This window comes from Carcharhinus amblyrhynchos, chromosome 29 (assembly GCF_965287045.1).
Source record: "Carcharhinus amblyrhynchos chromosome 29, sCarAmb.v2.hapA, whole genome shotgun sequence".
NCBI classification, from domain to species: domain Eukaryota; kingdom Metazoa; phylum Chordata; class Chondrichthyes; order Carcharhiniformes; family Carcharhinidae; genus Carcharhinus; species Carcharhinus amblyrhynchos.
In genome coordinates, this window is record NC_137352.1 from 11,743,964 (window position 1) to 11,769,286 (window position 25,323).

Sequence of the window (25,323 nt, forward strand, 5' to 3'; positions counted from 1 at the left end):
CATTGTACCTGTAATTACGTATTGGATATAATTTGTGTCCCACAGCTACCATGAATGTCTAATTTCTTTTCAGCAAGTGATTTGAACAATGCAGTTATTTTCCACCTGCATCTTAAGCATTTAGGAGACCTATGGTTTTGAAAAATCAAGGTTTTACTAATCTACACCAGGTTCAAATTTCCCCCATACAAAATCCACTTGAACAAAGAACTCAGTATAAGTTTGATAGATTACACGGCTGTCAAATGGAGTACTGGGAAGTCAGAAGGAGACCTGCATGAATGATTAGTCTCTGTTACTAGGGCTTTGAAAGGAAGATGAACATGCCCTCCTTTGCCTGGTTGTTCTTTAAGTAGTAACCATGGAAACTTTGTTTTTTTTCAGACATTTTTACTGCTTGTGGCTTCCCCTGACTAAGTAGCTTTATTCTGTGAGCAGTGAACCGTATAGATCAAAAAAGTTCCAAGTTTGATCCCTGATCGATGCTGATTTGGGTAACTCTCGCTAAGTTGACAGGCTGTATGCCAGTATAATTAGCTTCAGTTCTCCTGGTTTAAGGAGTGGGAGATTTAGCCGATTCCATTTCATGGTCACTGTCCAGTGATGCATGGAAGCATGTTTTGTGATGAGAAGTTAGGGCAGGATCATGTTTGTCCTTGGTCAAGAGTCTACCAATATTTACGTCAAGATCCATTGGTAAATATTGACCACTTGGTGGATGATTGGTGCCTCAGATCTTACCCAGTAAGGAGTGAAAGGAGAAATGTGGTTCATTAAACAACCGTGCACTTTGTGTCTCAGTCACGTCCGTTAATACTCAAGTCAGTGTACTTCTGCCAGAAGTGTTTTTGGATATAATTAATTTTAAATTTGCATGTATCCCTGTAAGATGCTGCTGAACATGTAGGAAAATAAATAGATCTATTGCACTTCAGTTCTTTGGTGATGTGATCATTCTGCAATAATAATATGACAATCTGTCAACATTTAAAGAGTTTCTTGATGAGATCACTGTTTTGCTAATATTTATTGTTGTAAACTTTCTGTTTTTAATTAGGAATCATTATGGCCACTATTCTGAATATTTTTGTTCCACAGGATTCAGTGAGATTGTTGGCAGTAGAGGCTTGTGTGAGCATCGCTCAGCTACTGCCCCAAGAAGATCTGGAAGCTCTGGTGATGCCTACCCTACGGCAAGCAGTAGAGGACAAATCATGGCGTGTTCGTTATATGGTGGCAGACAAATTTTCTGAAGTGTGTACTAATTGCATTAAGATATACTAAATTAGTTCAAGTACAATGTTGCACAATTTCTTTCCCTCCCAAAAGCCCAGTGTAAAATTGAGGCTTCTTTAATGGTTTATGTTTCTTATCCAGACAGATTTTTTTGATTTTTCTTAAATGTCACAAAAACATAATTCCATTAAAAGGTTTTAGAATTAAGATCATACAGATTAGTTTAACCTGATTGTAAAATAACCTCAGGTACCAATATGGTACTAACGATTGTCTAAAGCTTTGGCGAGTAGGCAATGGGGAGAGAGGAAAAAAAGGCTGGCCAAATTTTACATTCATTTAATTGACTTTCTTTCCAAAAAATAAATTGATTTTGCTTTTTTTTTTAAAACGATGTTGGGTACAATTTTGGAATTTAGTTCTTTAAATGTGATCTTATTTGCAAATCTGTTACAATAATCTTCTAGTAACTGCATCTGTCATGCTGGAAGAACATGCAATTTATTAGGAATAATTCTATGGCAGAAGGACCAAGCAAATTATTTAGTGTTTAAAAATTGTGAAATCTTTTGGTAAGAATAAATAAAGAGGAACTGTTTCCATTGGCAAGAGGGTCAGAAACTAGGGACAGATTTAAGATAATTGGTAGAAGAACCAGTGGGGAGATGAGAAACTTTTATTTAAGTAGCAAGATATCTGAAATCCAATGCCAAAAGGGGTGATGGGAACAAATTCCATCTTGCAAAAGAAAATTAAATATCTGGCTGTGCAATTTCAAATTCCCTGTCCTTATTTTAGCTCAAGATTTAGCACTATATTGCTGGTTCTTTTCGAAATTAAAATGGAAATGTAGGATCTATCATTATATACCGCTGGAAATCCTAGTGAATCTGCCCAATTGATTTCTGTTTATCACTCACTTCATTCTCTTTGCCTTATAGCTTCAGAAAGCAGTAGGTCCTGAAATTACAGAAAATGACCTGGTCCCAGCTTTCCAGAACCTGCTAAAAGACTGTGAGGCTGAAGTCCGTGCAGCTGGAGCCAACAAAGTTAAAGGTGGGTTCAGAATTTTCTCGATCGTCCTATTCCTTTCCTAACCCATTTTGTTTAGTGGAGAACTGAGGGAGTACGGGATATCAGATGATGCTGTCATCTGGGCTTAAAAGATCCCATGGTACATTTTGAAAGAAGATCAGAATAGATCCACCCCACCCCATCCAATGTGCTGTCCTATTCCTCAACTATCACCAACTTAAACTATCTGGTCTGTTATAACATTGCCTTGCTGTGGCTAAATTGTCTGATATCTTTTTTTACATAGCAGCAGTGACTACATTTCATTGGAAGTACTTCATTGGTTGTAAAGTGCTTGGGAACATACTGAAGTTACGAAAGGTGCTATAGGATGCAAGCTGTTTAATTCCTAATCAGTTGTCTATCAATAAGATATAAAATTCAGTATGCGTGCTGACCAGGTCTCGTTGGGGTGTCACGCTGTCTGTGATCCCTCTTTGTGATGTCCTGATTGGGTTTTTATATAGAAACTACTAAGTGTCACACAGGTGCCTCCTCCTCCTCCTCCTCCTCCTCCTCCTCCCCCCCCCCCCCCCCCCCCCTCCCATGCCTTCTGTCACTGGATGGAGATTTGAGAGGCTTCTGTTTCCCAACTTTCAGAGCTCTTACTGTGTCTAGTTGGAGGGGCACAGTGTGCATACATCCACATTGCAGCTCTGAGATGATGGGGCGTTTTGAATCCTGCCAATGTCAACGTAAAGCAGTGTGAAATTATGCAGAAGTTGGAATTCTGCAGTGGAATAAGAAAATGCTGGAAACATTTGAGCCAATCAGGCAGCAGAATTTTCCATTTTTGGTATTGCCAGGTGCACATCTGATTTCATTTATCTTGGCGTTCTGCTATGTTTCTCTCCTTCATTCATAGGATGTGAGCATCCCTAACAAGGATAGCATTTATTGCCCTTGAGAAGGTGATGGTGAGTCATCTTGTTGAACTTCTACAGTCCGTGGTGTAGGTACACCCACAGTGCGATTAGGGAGTTCCAGGATTTTGACTTTGTGACACCAAAGGAGTCCCAATATAGTTCCAATTCAGGATGTTGTGAAATATGGAGGGAAACTTGAATATAATGGTGCTCCCATGTGCCTGCTGTCCTTGGCCTTCTAGGTGGTAGAAGTTGGAAGTTTGGAAAGTGCTATTGAAGGAACCTCAGCTAGTTGCTTCATTGCGTCTTGTAGATGGTGTGTGCTGCTGCTATGATGTGGAGGAAGTGGACGTTTAAGATAATGACTAGAGGGAGGGAAATAATCAATCATGTTCATGACTTGTACCTTCTAGATGTGGACAAGCTGTGGGGAGATGAAAGACAACATGCCGCAGAGTTCCCAGTCTCTGACCTGCTCTTATATCTGTAGCATTTAAATGTTGGTGCAGTAAAGTTTCTAATAAATGGTGACTTTCAGGATATTGATGGGGGATTCAGTGATGGTAGTGTTAATCGTCAAGGAGAGATGGTTATATTCTCTGTTGTTGGATGCTGTGATTGCCACTTATTAGTCCAAACCTGAATATTGTCATCTGTTTAATGCGGGGCTTACTGACAGTATCTGCAGAGTTAAGCATGGTACTAAACACTGTGCAATCATCAGTGAACTTACCATTTTTAATCTTGTGTTGGAGGAAAGACCATTGCTTAAATGGCTGAAGATGGTGCTCTGCTGAAGAGCTTCTGCAGCTGAGATGATTTGGTTTCATCTCTTGTTTTGTGCTAAACACTGCCCCCCCCCAACCACGTGTTCCAAAGTGGAGTCATATTTGACTCGAAGAGTTAACTTAGTTTCTGTTTCCAGTTCTGCTGAGATTTCCAGCATCCTCAGTATTTTGCTTTTATTAGTGAGCAGGTTGTTGCAGAGTAAGTGCCTCATGATAGCCCTCCGAGCGCATCTTCCATTGCTCCTACTGATGATTGATTAAAAGTAGGCAAATGGGGCGGTAGTTGTCTGGGTTAGATTTGTCTTGCCTTTTGTGGATGGGACACATCTGGGTAATTTTCCACATTGTCAGGTCGAAGCCAGTGTTGTAGCTGTACTGGAAGAGCTTGGTTGGGGGCACAGCAATTACAGGAGTACGTTAGTACTAAATCCGGGATGTTGACACAGTCCAGTGCCTTCGGCTGTTCACTGATATTTCTTGGAGCGAATCGAACTGTTTGGAGATTGGAAGTGATGCAGTGAACTGCAAAAGGAGGTTGAGATGGACCAATTGGAGAAACAGGCTATTGTCATCTCATTGGAAGTTATTTAATATACTAATTAATTGTCCACTTGCAGGAACTGACCTGTTCTGTGCTTCTACATTTTTATATTTATTTCAGATTTCTAGAATTTATCCATTGTGCTTTCATCAGGAAATCTAAGCCTTGTGCTGAGCTTTCTTATATCTATTACTTATTCTGTCTTCGTTCTTGGGGCAATTTTGCATATTCATTTCCAGCAATTGCATTATAGAAGATGGATTTAAAGTTCCTTATATTAAGAAAAGTGAACACTTAATGAAAAAAAATAGAAACATTGATTCTTCTGTGGCTTTGCTTACCCAGTGAATTTTATTTTATCCCACAGTCTCTTTAATCTTGTTGCTTGAAATTAGGTAGATAAATTAGATTTGCTCTTTTGAATTGTCTAATTGCCAATCACACTCTTGTGATGGCCACCGCCTTGCTGTGAATTAGTGTGGAAGTGGAGCTGACGCTGATAAACATCACTGAATCAGCCATCTGGCTGACCGCCATAAATCAAACAATTTTGATGTGTCTGCCAACATATTTTGCCAGCCGTCCTCAGTACTGCAGCTGATACTGTACTCTTCTTTGATGCCAGATCACTATTTGAATCAATTTGCATTCTTTGCACTGATGCAGCTTTGCCAAGAGTAAACAAAGAGGGAATTTGGCAATTTGCTGCCTCCTTAATAGCTCGATGTTTAAGCTCCAAATGCCAGCTTTGTCTGTCTTATACTATTTAAAATGTATGTTAGTGCCTTAGAATTTGTGTGTATTTTTCCCACCCTCCTAAAAGATTTCCAGTGCTTTTGTTTGGCTGATAAATACAGGTGGGTGTGTGTTTTAGCTGTGTGCTGAGTATCTTGCATAATCCTTCAGTGAGAACCATGCTTTAATGGTACTATATTTTCGTGCAGATTTTTGTGAAAACCTGCCAGCAGATTGCAGAGAGACTGTCATAATGAACCACATCTTGCCATATGTTAAGGTAATGTTTTCTCAAGTTGCAGGCTGATTATGCAGCTTAAAAATTACTTCAAAGCTGATTAAAACTCACCTCACCTCCAAAAAAAATCCAAAATCCCTTCATTTTCAGGTTAAACGAGTGGCAGGTGACAGTAGTAGATTGGTATTTTTACATCGTCATTTTTATCACCAAACTTCTAAATAATTGGACAAATCTTACTGTTTATGAGCTTTTTGTTAATAAGGGAGTGACTCATACAGGCTCTTTTTTGTAGGCTCAGAGAGGCATGCAACCTAGTTTACATGAAAAAATGCTAACTCCTGTTGCAAAATAGTCTCTAATCTGAAAAACCTATTAAAATATGCTCCATTATCTCCAAGATTGGAGTGCTGTGATATTGCATTTCAATATTTAAATTGTGAAACAGTGGAGCAGATCCCACAGTGCACAATGCCAACGAAATGGACAAGAGCAAAGGAAAATAAATTGGTAATGGTTAGGTGGTCTGTGGTTGGGCTGGGAGGATGAAGTAGTTGGAAAAGAGTAGTTCCAGATTTTTACAATCCTGGGAAATAGAACCATAGAATCACTACAGTGCTGAAGTAGGCCATTCGACCCATTGAGTCTGCACCAACAACAATCCCATCCAAACCCTATCCCCATCATCCCACATATTTACCCTACCAATCCCACTGACATTAAGGGGCAATTTTAGCATGGCCAGTCCACCTAATGAAGATTTCAAGTCAGATGCTTTGGGCAGGATTTTTCTATGGGTATCAAGATCCCAACATCTGAACCAAATGGGTGTCCCAAGCCCACATTTATTGGAAACAAGACTGGCGGAGCAATCATCCTGAGGGTGACCTGCTAATTGCTGCCTCCATACTTGATATCCTTATAAGGAAAGTGGGCGCGTTTCCATTGCTGTCAGAAGCAATTAGACAGTTTGCAGTTCTGGAGCCTCAGCAGCTCTTTTGAAAGATTTGAACATTGCTGAAGCAGGTTGTGGACCATGAGCCCTTGTGGGAGAAAATTGAAATGACAGTTTTGGTTAACCATGCTGGTAGGTCTCTGAAGTGTTTGGGCCCTGGATGCCGTGTATCCTGGAGAAGTGATGGAAGGTGTGCTATCACGAGGCCCTCACTCTGTAATAACCTGTTCAGTGATATAAAAGCCCATCCTCTGGGTCACTGAGTCTCTGGCTCTTATGGACCTCCAACCCAACATAGGTTGTCTCCTTGGAACTGACAACTTGTGTGTTGTGGGGAAGCAGCTGCCAATGGGTCTGAAAAATTGCTTTAACTTTGACCATAAGAACGTAAATTGGCACAATCAATCTGTTTCACATGTGCATTGCCAAGAGGTTTTGGATGAATTATAGAAATCCTACAATGTAGAAAGAGACCATTTAGCCCATCAAGGCTGCACTGATCACAATCCCACCCAGGCCCTACCCGTATATCCACCCACTAATCCCTCTAGCCTATGCATCTGAGGATACTAAGGGGCAGTTTTAGCATGGCCAATCAACCTAACCCGCACATCTTTGGACTGTGGGAAGAAACCGGAGCATCATGAGGAAACCCTTGCAGACATGAGGAGAATGTGCAAACTCCACACAGTGACCTAAGCCAGGAATTGAATCCAGGTCCCTGGAGCCGTGAAGCAGCAGTGCTGACCACTGTGCTGCTGTACCGCTCATTGCTACAGAGAGATGGGTCTCTGTGGTAGCCATTGTTCCAATATCCAGTACTTTGCATTTTTAATTTCTCTTCCTTGGACATTTCAAGTTTCAATGGGTGTCTGGATAATGGGAAATATTTCTGTCTTTACACTCCCTTGGGGCTGATTTGTTTGTTTCTCGCCTTGCATTTTTCAGCAGTTTGCTCAGTTTCAGTTCAAATTACGAAAATTTTGGTCAGTTGAAAGTTGAAGATGATATATTCAAAGATAAAGGGGTATAGCATCAGGAACAGCTCAAATAAAAAAAAGTTAAAAGATTTTGCTTTCTGAGTTTGACTACAAGTGAACAATTGTCTTTTTTTTTAATGTGGAGCTACGTGCATTGTCACATGTTTAATTAAGTTTTTGGATTTGTGGGCAGCAGTGTGGCACAGTGATTAGCACTGCTTCCTCACAGTGCCAGGGACCCGGATTTGATTCCTGGCTTGGGTCACTGTGTAGAGTTTGCACATTCTCCTCATGTCTGCGTGAGTTTCTTCTGGGAGCTCCAGTTTCCTCCCACAATCCAAAGGTGCATTGGCCGTGCTAAATTCTCCCCCAGTGTACCCAAACAGATGCTGGAGTGTGGCAACTAGGGTATTTTCACAGTAACTTCATTGCAGTGTGAATGTAAGCCTACTTGTGACTAATAAGTAAACTTTTACTTTAATTTTGTGGTTTAGCATCATAGAAATATGGAGAGATGAATGCCACCACACTTGGATGTAATAAAACAAATGCAAGTTTCCTTCTGTTTAACCATGAATAAATTGCTCACCATGTGAGCCTGGCTAACACTGCAGCCTCTGATTAGATGATTCGGCTTTTATTTTGTGATGATATGATTTCTTTTTCAGGAACTTGTGTCTGATACTAACCAACATGTGAAGTCAGCTCTAGCCTCTGTAATTATGGGTCTGTCCACCATCCTGGGCAAGGACAGCACGGTTGAGCACTTGCTTCCCCTGTTCTTGGCTCAGCTCAAAGATGAGGTAATGAATATACTTTGTAGTTAAACTGATGTACTGGTTCCCGAAGACTAATATGGTAATAGATAAACTAAAATTATTGCTATGGAACACTAAGCACACATGATCGGTAAAACCGGTTTCACTGTCTACTGCTTAAAAAACCAGTCATTCAAAGTGGAAATGAAAGTGGTCACTTTATTGCTCATGAAGCGATTGTAGATAACACACCACTTGAATAATTATTAGTCATGCATCTCAATGCTGGAACTTGACAGAATAGCCTTATACTTGGACAAAAACTGAAGGTGATGAGGGTATATGTGCCTATCTTGTTATAGCATTCTGGTTTAATGTGATAGTATGGTGGTATGTCAGAATGTGGTGTAAAAATAGTACTCATGCAATATGTTGGCTATTGTGAACGATCAATGGAGGAAGTGGCAATTATCCTTATCCATCTAAATGCCATGTTGTTGGGTAACAAATGCATCTGGCATTTCTAAACTGTATTGCTAATTGATTGTAACTGCAGCCTGTGTAATGTTTCAAAATGTTCTAATTTGTGCTGAATGAAGTTAAAGAACAACTGCAGCCCACGACAAATTCCTTCCAGCTGTGCAGTTAGATACCAGTTTCAGATGGATTAGAGTTTGAAGCTCTGCTTCCCTTTACCTTGCCCCAGACTGGAATGGTATCCCTCAAGCTACATCTAACCAACTTCTCACTCCCTCATGGAGAGAGATGCCTTTTATTGACTATGGCTAATTCCTGAGAGCCAATCTTCAGAACAGTCATAAAATTATCATTGGCTTGCGTGGGAGCCCTTCTGGCCATAGTGCCAAATAATTTATTTATTCTGCTAAATAGTGAAATTTTGTTTTTTTGGTAAAGATGGATTGCATGTTGATGTGAGGAAATATCCTTTAAAAAAAACTATTCTAAAATCCAGTGCATCCCCTTCAAACTGGGAGTGAATTGAGTTTTATACAAAAATTCCACCTGGTGCAGTTGCAATTTAATTTAGCTTTTTAAATCTTTCAAATTGCTTTCTCTATTTTACAGAATACTTGAAATGAATCTTTCCACATGGGACCCTGTTTTCTTGTTAATTCAGCAGTGTGAAAAAAAAACATTGATCTTTCACATATTGTATGCATAAAATCCACATGTGCATTCTTAATTGAAAGTTGTTTTAACTAATGTGTTAAATTGAAATGGAAGCACGCAAAAAGTATTTAAAAATGGCTAAATTTGAATTGCTGGGTAATTTGATGTTAATGATAGACTGTCGTGATAAAGTGGGAAATGCATAATTATCATGTACTGGTTAATCACCTGAATAAAGGAGGACAATGAAAATTGAGGTGCCCAATGGGGTATTTTTTTTTAAAATAACAACTCCTGAACCAGAGACAACCCCCTGACTTTCAGTTGAAAGATGAATTCCCAAATGAAACAATGCAAATATTTCTTGTGTAGGTTATAGTTTTCAACTACAAAAGAATGATTTCCATGTTTCTGGAAACTTGAGTGCTGTATGTTTTGAAGACGACATCAAATTCTTGCATCAAGGGAAATTCGTACCTCAGCAGTTTAACATTGTGCCATTAGGCTTCTGTGGCTCATTAAAGTACATTTACTGTTGATTTCTGCAGCTGACTGCAAACTTTGTTCACTTCTAATGGTTTTATTATTAAAGTACTATGGCAGCAAGTTCAATTTGGAAAACTTAAAATCCCAAGAACCTTTTTGGGGAAAGAAAATTCCCCATATTTGCCCATTTATAACATGTTAGGCATGTGTCTATATTTTTGGCCAACATTTTATGAATGTTTAGATAACATGAACGTGGGTGGCATGGACAACTTAGGCCCTGTTTCCATGCTGTAAACCACAATGACTCTCTAACTCTTGAAGGAGGAAGAGTAGGAAATATCGAGTGTTGATCCATCTCGAATTCTACTCGACCGTCATCCTCTTCTCAGCCTTTTGGAGATAAGGGCTGTTGATTGCTCAGCTCATCGTTTATAGTAAAGTAAACTTGTCTTTCTCCTCCAGTGTCCTGAAGTTCGTTTGAATATCATCTCCAATCTGGACTGTGTGAATGAAGTGATAGGAATTCGCCAGCTATCTCAATCCCTTCTGCCAGCCATTGTGGAGTTAGCTGAAGATGCCAAGTGGAGGGTGCGCCTGGCAATAATAGAGTACATGCCTCTGCTTGCAGGACAGTTGGTATGTGGTGTCTTCCAAATAATATAGTGACCTGTTAACAAATTGTTTAAAATATACCCCCCACATGAGGTGTTCTGCTGCTCCAGAAAAATGGCTCTATTTGAATTCTCAAAAGGATGCATTTGCATATATTTCACTCATTTTGTTTTTTAAAATTTGGTGAAAGATCTGACTTTGTGCATGTTTGAGTGGCTTTGCTCCCTGAGCAGCAAAAGAAACTTAGTCATAGTTGTGTGCCGTTTTGCTTGCCACGTTATAGGAAGGATGTGATCTCACTGGAAGGGGTGCAAAGGAGATTCACCAGGATGTTACCTGGGATGGAGAATTTAAGTTGTAAAGAGAGGATGGAAAGGCTTGGGTTGTTTTGTCTGGAGGAGGAAAGACTGAGTGGTGATCTCATTGAGATGCTCAACATTGAGGGGCTTGGATAGGCTGGATAGGGAGTAGTTGTTCCCCTTGGTAGAAGGGTCAGTTACGAGGGAACACAAGTTAAAAGTGAAGGGTGGGAACTTTGCGGGGTGGGGGGGGGTGGGTGGAAGGGGTTGAGGAAAATCTTATTTTATTCAAGAGGGTTGTGACAGTCTGGAATGTGCTGCTTGGGAGGGTGATGGATGCGGGGTTCCTCACATTCTTTAACAAGTACCTGGATGAGTACTTGGCTCGCCATAACATTCAAGGCTACGGGCCAAGTGCTGACATGTGGGATTAGGTGGGCAGATCAGGACCTTTCATGCGTCAATGCAAACTTGATGGGCCAAAAGGCCTCTTCGTGATAGTATTCTGTGATCCTGTGGCGCACACTGAGAAAATTCCAGTTTAATCTGGGGATTCTAAAACTAGAGGACATAGGTTTAAGGCAAGAGAAACGTACAAAAGTATTCGGAGGGGCAATTCTTTCACACAGAGGGTGTTAGGTATCTGGAACATGCTCCCTGAGGTAGTAGTAGAGGCAGGTCCAATTTTGTCTTTTAAAAAGCATTTATATAGTTACATGGGCATGATGGGTACAGAAGGATATGGGCCAAATATGGATAATTGGGATTAGCTTAGGGATTTTAAAAAAAGGGTGGCATGGACAAGTTGGGCTGAAGGGCCTGTTTCCATGCTGTAAACCTTTATGACTCTAGGTGGTAAATTTAAATAGAACCAAATAAAGCCAGCAGGTCACACTTCAATGATCTTTTTTAGCGTAATGGTGTTGCTAAATTCTGATGCTTTCATTTCACTTGAAGTTCCACTTCCCCTCATTCGGTTCTTAAAACATTTAGAAAGGCAACAACTCTTTTTACAAACTCTTTAAAAATTCACTGAACTTAAATTGTGCTTTATTTGAATGTTGCCATATTCATATACATAGTTTGTTGGGATTCTAACAGTGCCAGTATAATTCCGGCTAGATATTTGCAGTGTGCGATAAGTAGGTTTGATTTTGAGGAGGTAATCCTGGGTCAGCAATAATATCTAGCTGGTTCCTGTTTTAGAATCTTTGGGGGCTGGATGTAGAAATTAAAGGTGTTGCAGTGATGGAACAATTTAAGAATTGCAGCATTAGCTACTTTATTGCCCAGCAATTAGGGGAAATGCTGGTTTTCTGTAACTGCAATAAATTATGTTGCCTCAGATACTTTTATTTGCCTTGGTACCAAAGATTTCTCCTTTCAAGATAGGATATGCCTTTACTTGTCCAGCATTTATGTCACTGTAATGTGCACAGAGCTGAACAGAAACCTTTGCCGTGTGCTCCCGTGCAATCTTGAGTTTGGAAAATGATTCACTCTTGAGGGTGTAAATTACCAAGGAGATTTCTTTTAACAGCAAATAGATTAGAGAACAGTCACAAAGTGAAACACTAGACTACAGTAATTGCAAATTTTGTAATTACAGATTTTATTGTTTTTAATATTTAAAAAAGCTCATCTTAATTTAAAGCTGGACCTGAAACCCAGCCCAGAATGTAACCTCCGATGGGAGTTTGTTGATAAACTTCCACACAGCTTGTTTCCGTTTTTCTGAACTAATGTACCGTAGAAAAGTAGAATCCATACATTGCAATAGGAAGCCATTTGGCCCATTGGGTCTGCACTGGCTGTCCAAATCCCACCCAGGCCCACCTCATCCCATCCCGTCCCTATAACCTTGTGCATTTATCATGGCCAATCCACCTAACCTACACATCTTTGGACGGGGTGATGGGAGGCACCCAGAGGAAACCCATGCAGACACAGGGTTTCTGCAAACTCTACGCAGTCACCCACGGCCAGAACTGAACCCAGGATTCTTGCGCTGTGAGGCAGCAATGCTAACCACTGTGCTCATTGTATTCAGAAGAGCAGTTGATCTGGTCAAAGTCATCCACATAGGTCAACTTGTCATCATAGAACTGATCTTGGTTGACATTCTTCTGTCTGCGAGGGATGATGGGAATGCAGCCTTTGAACAAGTCAATTCTGCGAAGGCAAAGCCTGCCCCAAGTATCTCACGATGTTCCTTGTTGGCAGTGCCAGTTGATCTATTGCAGGTGCCTGTTTTGAAACTTATGAAACTACATGACAATATAGTGGCAAACCTTTGCTCAACAGTTGGTGTGCCCATTTTTGAGTTGTCAGCTAGACTTTTGGACTTGTCATGATTGATGTTGAGGCTTTCATGTCTCTTTTGACAGCACCTTAAATCAGGGGTTTGGGTGCCCTGTTGGTTTTTTGACATGGAGCATCTCACTGAGTAGAACGTCCTTGGGAATGTGGACGTATTCCATTCTGTTGATAGATTTTTTTAAAAAACTGACCACTAGATAGACTACAAAGTACTATCCTGGCTCCCACACCCCAGTTAAATTCCATTCACAGAGCAGAAACTTTTTATCCAGTTTCCATTTTGGGAAATGACTTGGAGTTCTGTGTTTGTCCACGTACAATCAAGGCTGTATGTTGACTGAAAAGACAAATAACTTACATAGATTTTTGGAAATAATTACGCATTAGATGACTTTTTTGTATAATGTCTACAGCCTGTGGAAGTAACCAACAACAGCTAAGAGATCGAGTAGCTGTCAGTTTCCATATGAAGACAGTGGAATAGAAAGTTTTCTTATGAGGGAGATGAGCAAAACTTCATGTCCATCATGCAGTGCTTTGTAGTTCATTTTCATAACTGTTCAGTATTCATGTTTTAGCAGAAGGCCTTGATAAGTAAAGGGATGATATGACCCAACTGTAAGCAGCATACACAGATCATACATAATTGAAAATACAGCTGCATGGATACTCGTGGGAGTGTTTAATTGGGTTCCATGTGAAATCTGTAATCATAGAATCATGCAACTGTGCAGTCATACACTCTGGGAAAATCTTAGATTGTCTCTGTAATTGAATCCTTTCCAGGATGCAAAACTGTTTTAAATCAATTGGGTCGAAGTTTAAAACAAAATAAAGAAGCCAAATAATATAACAATGTGATGCTACACTAGCATAGAGATACAGGACATGCAACTGCAGCAATATGGCACAAGTAAAATAACTCATTACAAGTCTTTTTTTAAGTCATGAAATTAAAAGCAACTCCTGTTAGAGGCCTAGTTTGATATTGGTGCTAGGTAATAACTTTAGGGACCTTGGGTTCGATTCCCTGTTTAGGTAACTGTCTGTGTGGAGTCTGTGGTTTTCCTACGGACGCTCTGGTTTCCTCCCACAGTCCGAAAGACGTGCTGGTTAAGTGCAATGGCCCTGCTAAATTCTCCCTCAGTGTATCCGAACAGGCGCTAGAGTGTGGCAACTAGGGGATTTTCACAGTAACTACATTGCAGTGTTAATGTAAGCCTACTTGTGACACTAATACTAAAACTAGGTGCTTCGTGAGAGCTGGATATTAATTGTTTACATCATTTAGGTATTGGATTGATTGCCATGTTGCATGAGCAAAATTGCTGATGGGAATGCATTATTGCAGTAAGATACTTTAACTATTTTTGCAGAATCCTATGGAGAGAGGGCCATTTTAAAAGTTTTTTCCCTCTTGGATGGAAGTCTTGTTTACTTGCACTCGGGAGGTGATGGCCTGGTGGTATTATCGCTGGGCTATTAATCCAGAAACTCAGCTAATGTTCTGAGGACCTAGGATCGAATCACAGCACTACAGATGGTGGAATTTGAATTCAATAAAATATATCTGGAATTAAGAATCTATTAATGACCATGAAACCATTACCGATTGTTGGAAAAACCCATTTCGTTCACTAATGTCCTTTAGGGAACGAAATCTGTCTTCCTTATCTGTTCTGGCCAACAGGTGACTCCAGAGCCACAGCAGTGTGGTTGACTCTCGACTGCCCTCTGAACAAGGGTAACTAGGTATAGGCAATAAATACTGGCCAGCTGGTACCCCATGTCCCACAAATGAATAATAAAAAATAAATTCAGGTGCTAAGCAACTTATTTAAGGATATTCAGAATGAATTCTTGTAAATAATTTAAGCAACTGTAATAATACAAGTGGGTATATTTTGTAAAACTCTTACAGATCTTGTCGTGGGGTTCAGTGAAATTGTTTGATCCCCTTATTCCTCCAACAGATCTGCCGTTAAGGCACTGAAATTAATTATTGGGCGCCTGCTGTTCTTTGAGTCTTGTGCAAATACTTTAACATTTTAAAAAAGCTCCAGTAAACATGTTTAGAAAATACATAGCACATGAATTATTTTGCCTACAGTTGGAGATGCATGAGGCTGTCTGAGTTTCAAAGTGATGCATTTATGCCAGTGACATTCTTTTGTTTTATATCTGTTTAGGGGGTAGAGTTTTTTGATGAGAAGTTGAACTCCTTGTGCATGACGTGGCTGGTGGATCATGGTGAGTATTGGCTTGAGAAACATTGCATTTGTTGTCAAAATGGTTCTGTTTAGTTAACTTTGAGATCTGCTCAGTCATTTTATTCTGCTTTAATTTTTAGTTTCTTGAAAAATCTTCTCTAAACTGAGATTTACCTGAGGAGATTTCATTCCTCTTGCATTTTAGGGTGGCACAGAGGTTATCACTGTTGCCTCACAGTGCCAGGGACCTGGGTTTGATTCCTGGCTTGGGTCAGTCTCGGTGCGGAGCCTGCATGGGTTTTCCCTGGGTGCTCTGGTTTCGTCCCACAGTCTGAAAGACTTGCTGGTTAGTTGCATTGACCGTGCTAAATTCTCCCTCAGCGTACTCAAACAGGTGCTGGAGTGTGACGACTAAGGGATTTTCACAGTAACTTCAGTGCAGTATGATTGTAAGCCTACTTGAGACTAATGAATAAATTTATCATAATATGGTTTCTGACGAAGTAATTTTGAGCTGTGGTGACTTGTGATTGTGGGTTTAGCCAGCAACAGGGCACTTTTGTGAGTCATATGGTAGGAATAGTAAATATGGGGCTTCGGGGAGGCAATTCAACTATCACGTTGGCCTCCTTGGAGAAGTGAAATGTTACTAACCGTAAGCTGAGCCACTTGTATAATTTACAGTTTTACAAGGTTTAATTAATCTCTTTGACTCTCGGCTACAAAGTGAAGATTTTATGATAGAATTTTGATATAGCGTGTTTATATGGCTTAGGAACTATTAAGTTTTGGCAACAATCATTGTTTGAAGGGATGTTAATACAGTCATAGAGTTTATCTGTGGGCATGGAATGTTCACCATTGGTAATGTCTATCTATATCATTGACCACCTCCTCCCCACAAGTCTTGTATTAGGTTGAACTCCTAATGCATATCCTAATTTAGAGTTCCATTTTCAAAATGATCTGGACGATGTCAGGACGATGACAGGTAAATCCTGTTTTTGATAGATTAATGGTCCAACTCTGCCTCTATAAAGGAAGTCTGTAATTTTAATTCTGGCACCATGTTTCCATGTTACATTCCCTAACTTTTCCATGATGTTGTGAGTTGAATAGATAATGAAAGTGACAGCAGTGTTGGATCAATTCCAGTTCTTAATCCAGTTGTTTAAGAGAATATAATCATGAATGTAATAAATTGAGTTTAGATTAAAGACTATTGAATATTCCAGAATGACCCAATGATCTGTCAGAATTATGGAGTTGGCTTTATTTTTTTCAAGTGACTTTTCTCTCCTCAAAAACCACTTTTATTCCTTCTGCTTCTATAAAGTGGTTAGTCCAAATGCATCCTGCTGCACTTCGTGTCCTTAAATGTCTGTTACAGTTAACTTGTAAATTTCTGTACAATGAACAACCCGCATTGTAAAAAAAAGTACTTTTACCATTTTATGCATATTTTGCAAGTACTTGATATGTCTTGCTTTTCAAGAAAGAACAATTGTTATTAGACATATTCCACATTTGTTCGTTACTGCAATATCCCATCCAAAAATTACAAGTATGAATATGTAGTCTAAAATGATAATCTGAAACCCTAAATTAAATTTCTACGTTTACAAATAGTCATTGGCAGTACAGAACTTCAATATTGTTGAAAAAAGACAGTTTGTTGGAAGTTTTTCATCTTGCGCTCATCAGGGCAATCGCAAGAATACCAGTGACCCAGGAAGCGGTGTTGTACTGTAGGAGGAGAAAGCGCTAATTGGTTGGCAAGTCGACTCCGGTTGGTATAGAGGCAGAGTCATGGAGAATGTACCAATAAAGTTGCCAGTGAACTGTTCTTCTCTTAAAGTGCTGGGGATGTACGTTCCTTGTGTTGCAGTTCACCACTGACTAGTGGTTGGAATTCCATGCATAGGACAAATGTTTGTGCAGCAGTTGGCTGCTTGTCAAGATTTGGGTAAGGTTAATTTACAGTAAACATGCAAACTTTCTTTGTGGAATGTGTCACAGATACTGGCAGTAACCCATACTGGACGAATGGATTTGCAGGCAGCCCGGAAGGAGTCTTGACAGATCAGCACTTTGCAGAACAGTAAACAAGACTAAGGGGACGTGCAGGACAGCAGCTTTCACATAAGTCCCTGTTTAGATTTTTTTTAAAAATCTTTGTTTCAAACAATAAACACTTTTTTCCCTCCATCCTCTTATTGGCCTAATTGGAAAATTAATGTTGGGAGTTCATATGATTCTGTGGAATTAATGCAAGACTACTTTAATATCTCAAAGACAAACTGGAGGGTTGTACACAATCTGTTCCTGCAATGTGTTGATGTGAGAGCAGTGTACCATGCTGTAGAGAGCTGTGGGTTTATATTTGTAATTCTTCCAATGTTCCAAATCTTAGAGGGCAGCATGGGGAGTGACAAGAAAGAGATGAGTTGCTTCCAAAACATGCCTCTGAGTGAGGGCTGCCTTTGTTCTCATGTCTCTCTGCAATTGGCAGATTCAAACAGTCTTGAAAGAAATATGGAAGTAGGCTGCCCTCCTTGGTGAAGAAACAACGAATGACATACAGTGACTGCAGTCTTTTCTCAGACTAGGTAAACCACTTGGATCCCAGGTTGTCCCAACGTATTTGTACTGCCATGCCCTATTTTAAACATTTTGATTTTCAATTAAAATTAAAACTGTAATTGGCTACATGAGTTGTTGAGCGTGATCCAGGGAGTGTAGTCTATATGGATTTTGTATCTGTTTTGATTTGCAAATGTTGAATGAATCCATGTGCACTTACTGCTGCCTTGGGAAAGCAGCCAGCATAGTCAAGGGCCCCACGCACCCCAGACATACTCTCCTCTACCTCCTCCTGTCAGGAAAAAGAGCACCCCAGACATACTGTCCTCTACCTTCTTCCGACAGGAAAAAGATACAAAAGTCTGAGATCACTTACCAACCGAATCAAGAACAGCTTCTTCCCTGCTGCCATCAGACTTTTGAACAGTCCTGTTATATATTAAGTTAATCTTTCCCTTCACCCTATCTGTAATTGCAACACTGTATTCTACACTGTGTCCTTTCCTTCTCTCCTATGTACTCTATGAATGGTAAGTTTTGCCTGTACAGTGCGCAAGAAATGATATTTTTCACTTAGCTCAATGCATGTGACAAATCAAATCAGCACTGGAAGCTGGATACATAGCCATGAGATATAATGAGAAAATATTTCTGATGAAGTATTTGATTCTGCTTTTATTTTCCTCTAGGGTGTTGAGTTTAATAATAGATGTAACTGTTGAACCTTAAAGGGGTGTTATTGTAAGTAGCTGGAAGAAGTTTTGTGTTCCATATCTAAGGAAGGAGGCGCTGGTCTTGGAAAGGGTCCAGAGTAGGTTCACAAAAATGATCCCTGGAATGAAGAGCTTGTCGTATGAGGAACAGTTGAGATCTGTATTCATTGGAGTTTAGAAAGATGAGGTGGGGGGCGGGGGGGGGAGGAGGATCTTATTGAAACTTGCAATATACTGTGAGGCCTGGATAGAGTGGACATGGAGAGGATGTTTCCACTAGTAGGAAAAACTAGAACTAGAGGGCACAACCTCAGGCAAAAAGGACAATCCTTTAAAACAGAGATGAGGCGGAATTTCTTCATCCAGAGCGGTGAATCTGCGGAACTCTTTGCTGCAGAAGGCTGTGGAGGCCAGGTCATTGAGGGCCTTTAAGACAGAGATAGATAGGTTCTTGATTAATAAGGAGATTAGGGATTATGGGGAAAAGGCAGGAGAATGGGGATGAGGAAAAGTATCAGCCACGATTGCATGGTGGAGCAGACTTGATGGGCAGAGTGACCTAATTCTACTCTTATTTCTTATGGTCTTATGAAGCAGACCTCTCTTGTGTTTGTTGCAATATTGTGCAAATGACTGGAAGTTTTTGGTGTGATATTACACTTCATTTTCAAATTTGGTAGTTTTTTTGCCAAATAATTTTCTCAAAGATTAACCTCTTGAACACTTTGAATCACCAAACTGTTTGCACCTATGGAATTCTGCAAGTGCAGAATTTGCTCACTGAATATTGCGATGAAATCTGAAAGAAAATATTGACCTGCAGAATACAATTTGTGGTTTTTTTGATTGTCAGAATTATAGCATGCTAACTTCTTTATTATAAATTCATGGTAAATTTTCATCAGGTCACCCTTAAATTCTGAACCCTTTCTGAAATATAATAATGCCGCAGGCAAGGATGGCTCATAACAATCCCCCTTCCTTGTTATTGGTGCAGGAAAATATTAAATCCTGAAAGGGTTAATGACCAATTTATCTCAGCCTTGTGTATAGCTGGGACCTTACTGTGAACAGAAGCAGAGTTTTAATTTGAAAGAAGGAACAAGAGCATATGTGATCTAACACCCAGGCACCAATAGATAATTTAATTGAAGCATTGTTTCCTTGACAACCCTAAATGAAATTATCTTGTGGAAGACTGTATGCAGGCCATTTCCCACAATATGTTCTATAGTCACCTCAATATCCTTTTCAAACAAGTGAGGGAAAAAATTAATTCATTTGATCAACATCCTTTATAACTTTGAAATAATTTTAAAAGAGCAGCCTTGAAGATCAGCATACCCTCCCTTTTTGTCTGCAGCCATTTGTGAAATAACTTGTTAAACATTTAATATTTCTCAATCTGTACTAGTATTTTCGCAATGGGAAAAGACAATTATTCCTACCTGAAATGTTGTTCTTTTTGGGCATATGAAATAAAACAAACTATTCTTCCCCCTCGTCCCTTTTATGAACGGAAGTTTGTCTCAAATGGTATATGACTAGCCCCTGTATCTTGCTTCATTTATACTTAAGAACTTATTTCATATAAAATTACATACTTCATGCCCTAAAAAATCCAAAAGTCCAAAAATGTGCAAGTAAGGTGGATTGGCCATGCTAAATTGCCCCTTAGTGTCAGGGGAGTTGGTAGGGTAAATGCATGGGGTTATGGGAATGGGGCCTTGGTGGGATTGTTGTCAGTGCAGACTCGATGGGCCGAATGACCTCCATTTGCACCTGTAGGGCTTCTGTGATTCTATGAATATAATGTAGAAATAAGAAAAAAAACCATTTGCTCCATTGTTCGCGTCCTATTTGGCTAACTTTGAATAAAATTTAGACTTCTGAAGCACGTTAATACAACATAAACAGACAGGGTGGTAGCAGGTAAGGTAAGCCTGGACACCCATGTCAGCATCACCCTGCAAAACAAAGCATTGTCTGTTGGAGATACCAAGACTTCCATGTGGAACCAACAAATGCTAACTTTAATAAATCTGAAGTCTGTTGAACTTTGTGCCCAGCCTGGTGGTTGTCCTCCCACTGGAAGAGGGACAGTTGCAGCCAAGCTACTTTAAAGTCCCATTCACAAATCTCACGCAACCACAATTGTCTATTCACAAATCCATTTAACAGGATGGATTTGGCACAGAGGAACAGGGTTACTCTGGAAATTATTGAAGCGTTTCTGCCATCTTAGTGGGGCGTGGGTTTTCTTGGCAGCCTTCTGTTCAAGATCACAGTGATGTAGCAGAAATTACTGTGACTGCTAAATCCGAGGCCGAAACCATTTAACAGAATTCTGAAATTTGACTGGAATTGCAGCCATCGGTTAAATATTCCTTACCTCTGAAGTGGCTGGTTTGATTAAGCCATGTACGTTAACATAATGCAGATAGGCATTTTATAACTGTGACAAGTGCATGCTCAGTATGAAAGAAGCAGTGCCAGCATTGATCGGAGCCTGTAACAAGATCTGACTACATGAATTCGCTGATTCCGGTTTTAAAAATAATTGATTTTTTTTAACCCCCTCAGTTGTACCACTCGTTGGGTGTAAATGTGTCAGTGAAACATGATTTTGTTGATGATATCTATTTACCTCTGTCAGCTTGGGGACAGGAGTAGAGTGAGAAGAACATTGTGTACCCAGACAGGGTTGTGGTTTTGTAACAGGCACGTAAGCAGTTATCAATTACACTTCGTGGATGACAGCTACACAAGCTATGTATTCAGTTGATGCTAGATGCCCTTCCTGAGCTTAAAAGCTGAGATGTATTTCTTCATATGAGAACGTTTTAATATTGCCCAACCTTTTAGCTGGTTAAATGTGATAGTTTATGTAATATTATCAGTGAAGAGACATTTTGCAGTCGGGGTGATGCAGAGCCAGTATTCAGATTTGTCCTCATTTTCATAAATCTGATGCAGAGTGTATGATTTTTGTGTTGAAAGCTGTGGAACAAAATATTTTCCATGATGCCAATAGCTCTGCTCTTGGATCTATTCCTCAAAATGGGCAGGAGTCATTTAATTAAAAATAATTACTTCAGGAGCATGTTTTAATCCAAAGATCCTGATCAAAAATTAGATTTGAATCTCTTCTGCCTGGATAAAAGTTATGTTGGATTTTGTGTTCCAGTTGGAGATGTTTGAACAGTTGCCATTTTCATAACACACACTCTTGAATCCGCTGTTTGCTTTCTAATATATTAAGTATGGTTTTGCACTGTGTTCATTTTTTCATAGAATCCCTACAGTGCAGTATGAGGCTACTTAGCCCATCAAGTCTGCACTGATCACAATTCCACCCCAGGCCCTAGCCCCATAACCCCACTTATTTACCCTGCTAACCCCCTGACTCAACATGTCTTTCGGACTGTGGGAGGAAACCCATGCAGACACAGGGAGAACATGCAAACTCTACACAGTTTCCCAGGCTGGGAATCAAACCCGGGTCTCTGCTGTGAGGCAGCACTGTACCAACCCAGTTTGAGCCTTGTTGATTCATTTGTGTGCTGTACGCATTTTTGGAGCAATTTCTAGCGGTGGTGTAATAGGCTATTTTTAACTCATTTTACTTTCTAAGTGGTGTGAATATTTTTATCTCTTTATATTGAACAGGTTAATGATCTGAGGTGGCAATGTGGGCCCTACAATTAGGAAACTAATCCTTTTGTATTCACAGTAACAACTGTGTCTGGTCAGTTCAGATCACTGGTTGATTTATGAGTTCTGCACTCTTTCAGTATATGCCATTCGAGAGGCTGCTACAAACAACTTGACGAAGCTGGTGGAGAAGTTTGGCAAAGACTGGGCTGAGTCTACTATTGTGCCTAAAGTCCTTGCCATGGCTAGTGATCCCAACTACCTTCATAGAATGACCACACTGTTCTGCATTAATGTGAGTATAATTCTGTTCAAAACTTTAAACACTACAGTATTTCTATACAGTAAAAATAGTTAGTTCAGTATGGGTTATGTATTTTCTAAGTTCTAAAATGTATTATTTGTTCATGGGATGGCTTGGCCAGCATTTATTGTCCATCTCTAATTACCCTTGAGAAGATGGTGGTGAGCTGCTGCCTTGAGCCGCTGCAGTCTATGCATTGTAGGAACACCTGCAGTGCCATTTGGAAGGGAATTCCAGGGTTTTAACCCAGTGATATATTCTATTTTAACATCCATGTAGGAATTTTGTAGTGTCTTGTTCTATCCATGTATTTAGGATCTGCACTAATCAGTTAACCATGTTTAACCTATCCATCAATGTGTGTCACTCTGTGGAATGCCAACTTGCTGTGCCAGTGTTGATGCACTGCCAGTGTGAGGGGGCAGCAGTTTGCCAAGCTGCAACCCTTAAACCACTGCCCCATCAGCCAAAAGAAAAGTTCAAAGCTCAATTATGAAGTGTCTTTCTTGGGTTTTTTCCCAGATGGACGCTTTGCTTTTGGATTGTCTTAGTGCAATTAACTAATGAGAGAGACATTTCATCACTTTCCATATGCCTGCCAGGATTTATATAAAGGTGGTTCTTAATGTTTATGGAGATTTGTAATACAGAGCTAAATACAAGAAAAGGAAGGTTGATAAATGTAAACCGTCATTATTTTTAAATTGCAATTTTATATTTGCAGGAAAATGTGACGGGATGGAACATTTAAGTTATTATGAAAGGTTGGATAGCTTAGGTTGTTTTCTTTGGAGTAGAGAAGACTGAGGGGAAGTCTGATCGAGGTGTACAGGACTGAGAGACATGGACGTAGTGGATAAGGAGCAGATAGTTAAAGGGTCATTCACGAAGGGACATAGGTTCATGAAGAGCAAGAGTTTTTAGGGAGGGATGTGAGGGAAACCTTTTGTTAATCCAGAGGATGGTGACGGTATGGAATGCGCTGCTTAGGAGGGTGGCGGAGGAGGGTTGCCTCACATCCTTTAAAAAGTATCCGGATGAGCACATAGCACATCGTTACATGCAGGGCTGAGGGCCAAGTACTGGCAGATGGGATTAGGTAGGAGTTCGGGTGTTTCTAATGTGTTGGTTTGGAAGCAATGGGCCGAAGGGCCTATTCTATGCTGTATGATTCAGTGAAAGCATAGTTTAGTTTTAATAAACTATAGCTCTTTAAACTAGTGACCCTGGGCATACTGGTTATCAAATTTCTATCGATGCTATCAGATTTCCTTAACTTATTATTTCTGTTATTTCTAATGCTATTTACTTAATAAAATCTTTTTATTTTGAACAGTGGGCATCTCTTGAAGCTTGCACACAACTTTTTTTAAACGTTGAATGCAATGGTGTGATGATGTGTGTACATGCAGAAGGTGCTGAATGTCAGCGAACTAAAGGAGGCAGTGGATGCTGGTTATATTAGAACATTTGAGAAAGTGTAGTGGGGAATGGTGGGGGCTAACACGTTTTTTAAGCACAGGAACAAGCCCTTTGACCCTTCAAGCCCGCACCAACCATGCTGCCCGTCTGAACTAAAACCCCCTACCCTCCCGGGGATCATATCCCTCTCTTCCCATCCTATTTGTGTATTTGTCAAGACACCTCTTGAAACTCCCTATCGTATCTGGTTACAATACTTCCCCTGGCAGTGAGTGCCAGGCACCCACCACCCCCTGTTTAAAAAAACTTTGCCTTTACACAGAGGGTGGTGGGTGCCTGGAACTTGCTGCTGGGAAGGTAATAGGTGCTCACTTCTGGACTCCAGCCTGACCATGCTGTCACTGATGGTCCGGATGTCCTGTCCCGCAAGCTTCAGCGTCCGCTCCTCAAACAGCATAAAGACTTGGAGGTCAGGCTCATGACCCACTGTCTTCGCCGTCTCCAGGCGGTTATGGGTATTCTTCTCCTTCGGGGACAGAAGGAGACATGAAAATCTGATGGTGTGACGCATCAGAGTATCTGGGGGCGGCCTTCAGAGGGCAACCATTGTGGGGGCTGCGGGGAGGAAGGAGGTACGTGGTGATCAGGGGCTGAAAGCATGCAGGATCATGATGATAATGTGGGGTAAGATGCTAGCTGGGATTAAACATTCAACCTTGCTGCCCGGATGAGGTAATTTATCTTTTTGCAGCACTGCTTGCCAGTTCTCCTGGCCAGTGCCATGGTGCACTCTGGTGCAGCCGCTGCCTCCCAAACTGTTTCTCCATCACTTGCCCTGGGATAATGCCCTGCTGGGTTGTCAAGCTTCTTTCCAGTCCTTTGTTCCTGTAAGTCTTTAGATTGTGTTAGGACTATGAAACATGTGTTATCCACTCTCTGCTGATTTAAAGGCTTTAGTGTAACAAAACTTATCAATAATATTATGATCTTTGAACATGTCTTTGATGAATTTTCAGGTTCTCTCTGAAGCCTGCGGCCAGGACATCACCGCAAAACAAATGTTGCCAACGGTTTTACAGATGGCAGGTGACCAAGTGGCAAATGTTCGCTTCAATGTGGCTAAATCGCTGCAGAAAATAGGACCGGTTTTAGATGCTAAGTAAGTTTTATGGGAAACAACTCAAGATTCAGAACTAAAAGTTCTTGAATGGCTTACCTCTTTGTCACTCAAGTTAAAACAAGGGCAATAGTTCTGTAGTGTCTCATTACTGTTTTTGGGACGGTTGATTTTTCTTGAGCTGGAGTGGAATTTGAGACTCCAGAGCAAGTGGACCTGTTTGAAATTGTTGGTCGTGGCTATAGATCTACAAACAGTTTGAGCAAATGCTTTGAAGTGGTTCTCTTGTCTGTTCCCAA

At 40.3% G+C, this 25,323-nt stretch overlaps 1 protein-coding gene across 1 annotated transcript in view; it reads left to right on the plus strand.

Moving 5' to 3' along the window:
- LOC145359758 (serine/threonine-protein phosphatase 2A 65 kDa regulatory subunit A beta isoform) overlaps nucleotides 1–25,323 on the plus strand; it is a 50,517-nt gene that overhangs the window by 20,603 nt on the left and 4,591 nt on the right. The window contains exons 6-13 of the mRNA XM_080214523.1: nucleotides 1,099–1,254; nucleotides 2,178–2,292; nucleotides 5,450–5,520; nucleotides 8,082–8,216; nucleotides 10,254–10,427; nucleotides 15,211–15,271; nucleotides 22,322–22,476; nucleotides 24,924–25,066. Of these exons, the coding sequence (XP_080070649.1) occupies nucleotides 1,099–1,254; nucleotides 2,178–2,292; nucleotides 5,450–5,520; nucleotides 8,082–8,216; nucleotides 10,254–10,427; nucleotides 15,211–15,271; nucleotides 22,322–22,476; nucleotides 24,924–25,066 (1,010 nt within the window). The remainder of the gene's footprint in view (nucleotides 1–1,098; nucleotides 1,255–2,177; nucleotides 2,293–5,449; nucleotides 5,521–8,081; nucleotides 8,217–10,253; nucleotides 10,428–15,210; nucleotides 15,272–22,321; nucleotides 22,477–24,923; nucleotides 25,067–25,323) is intronic.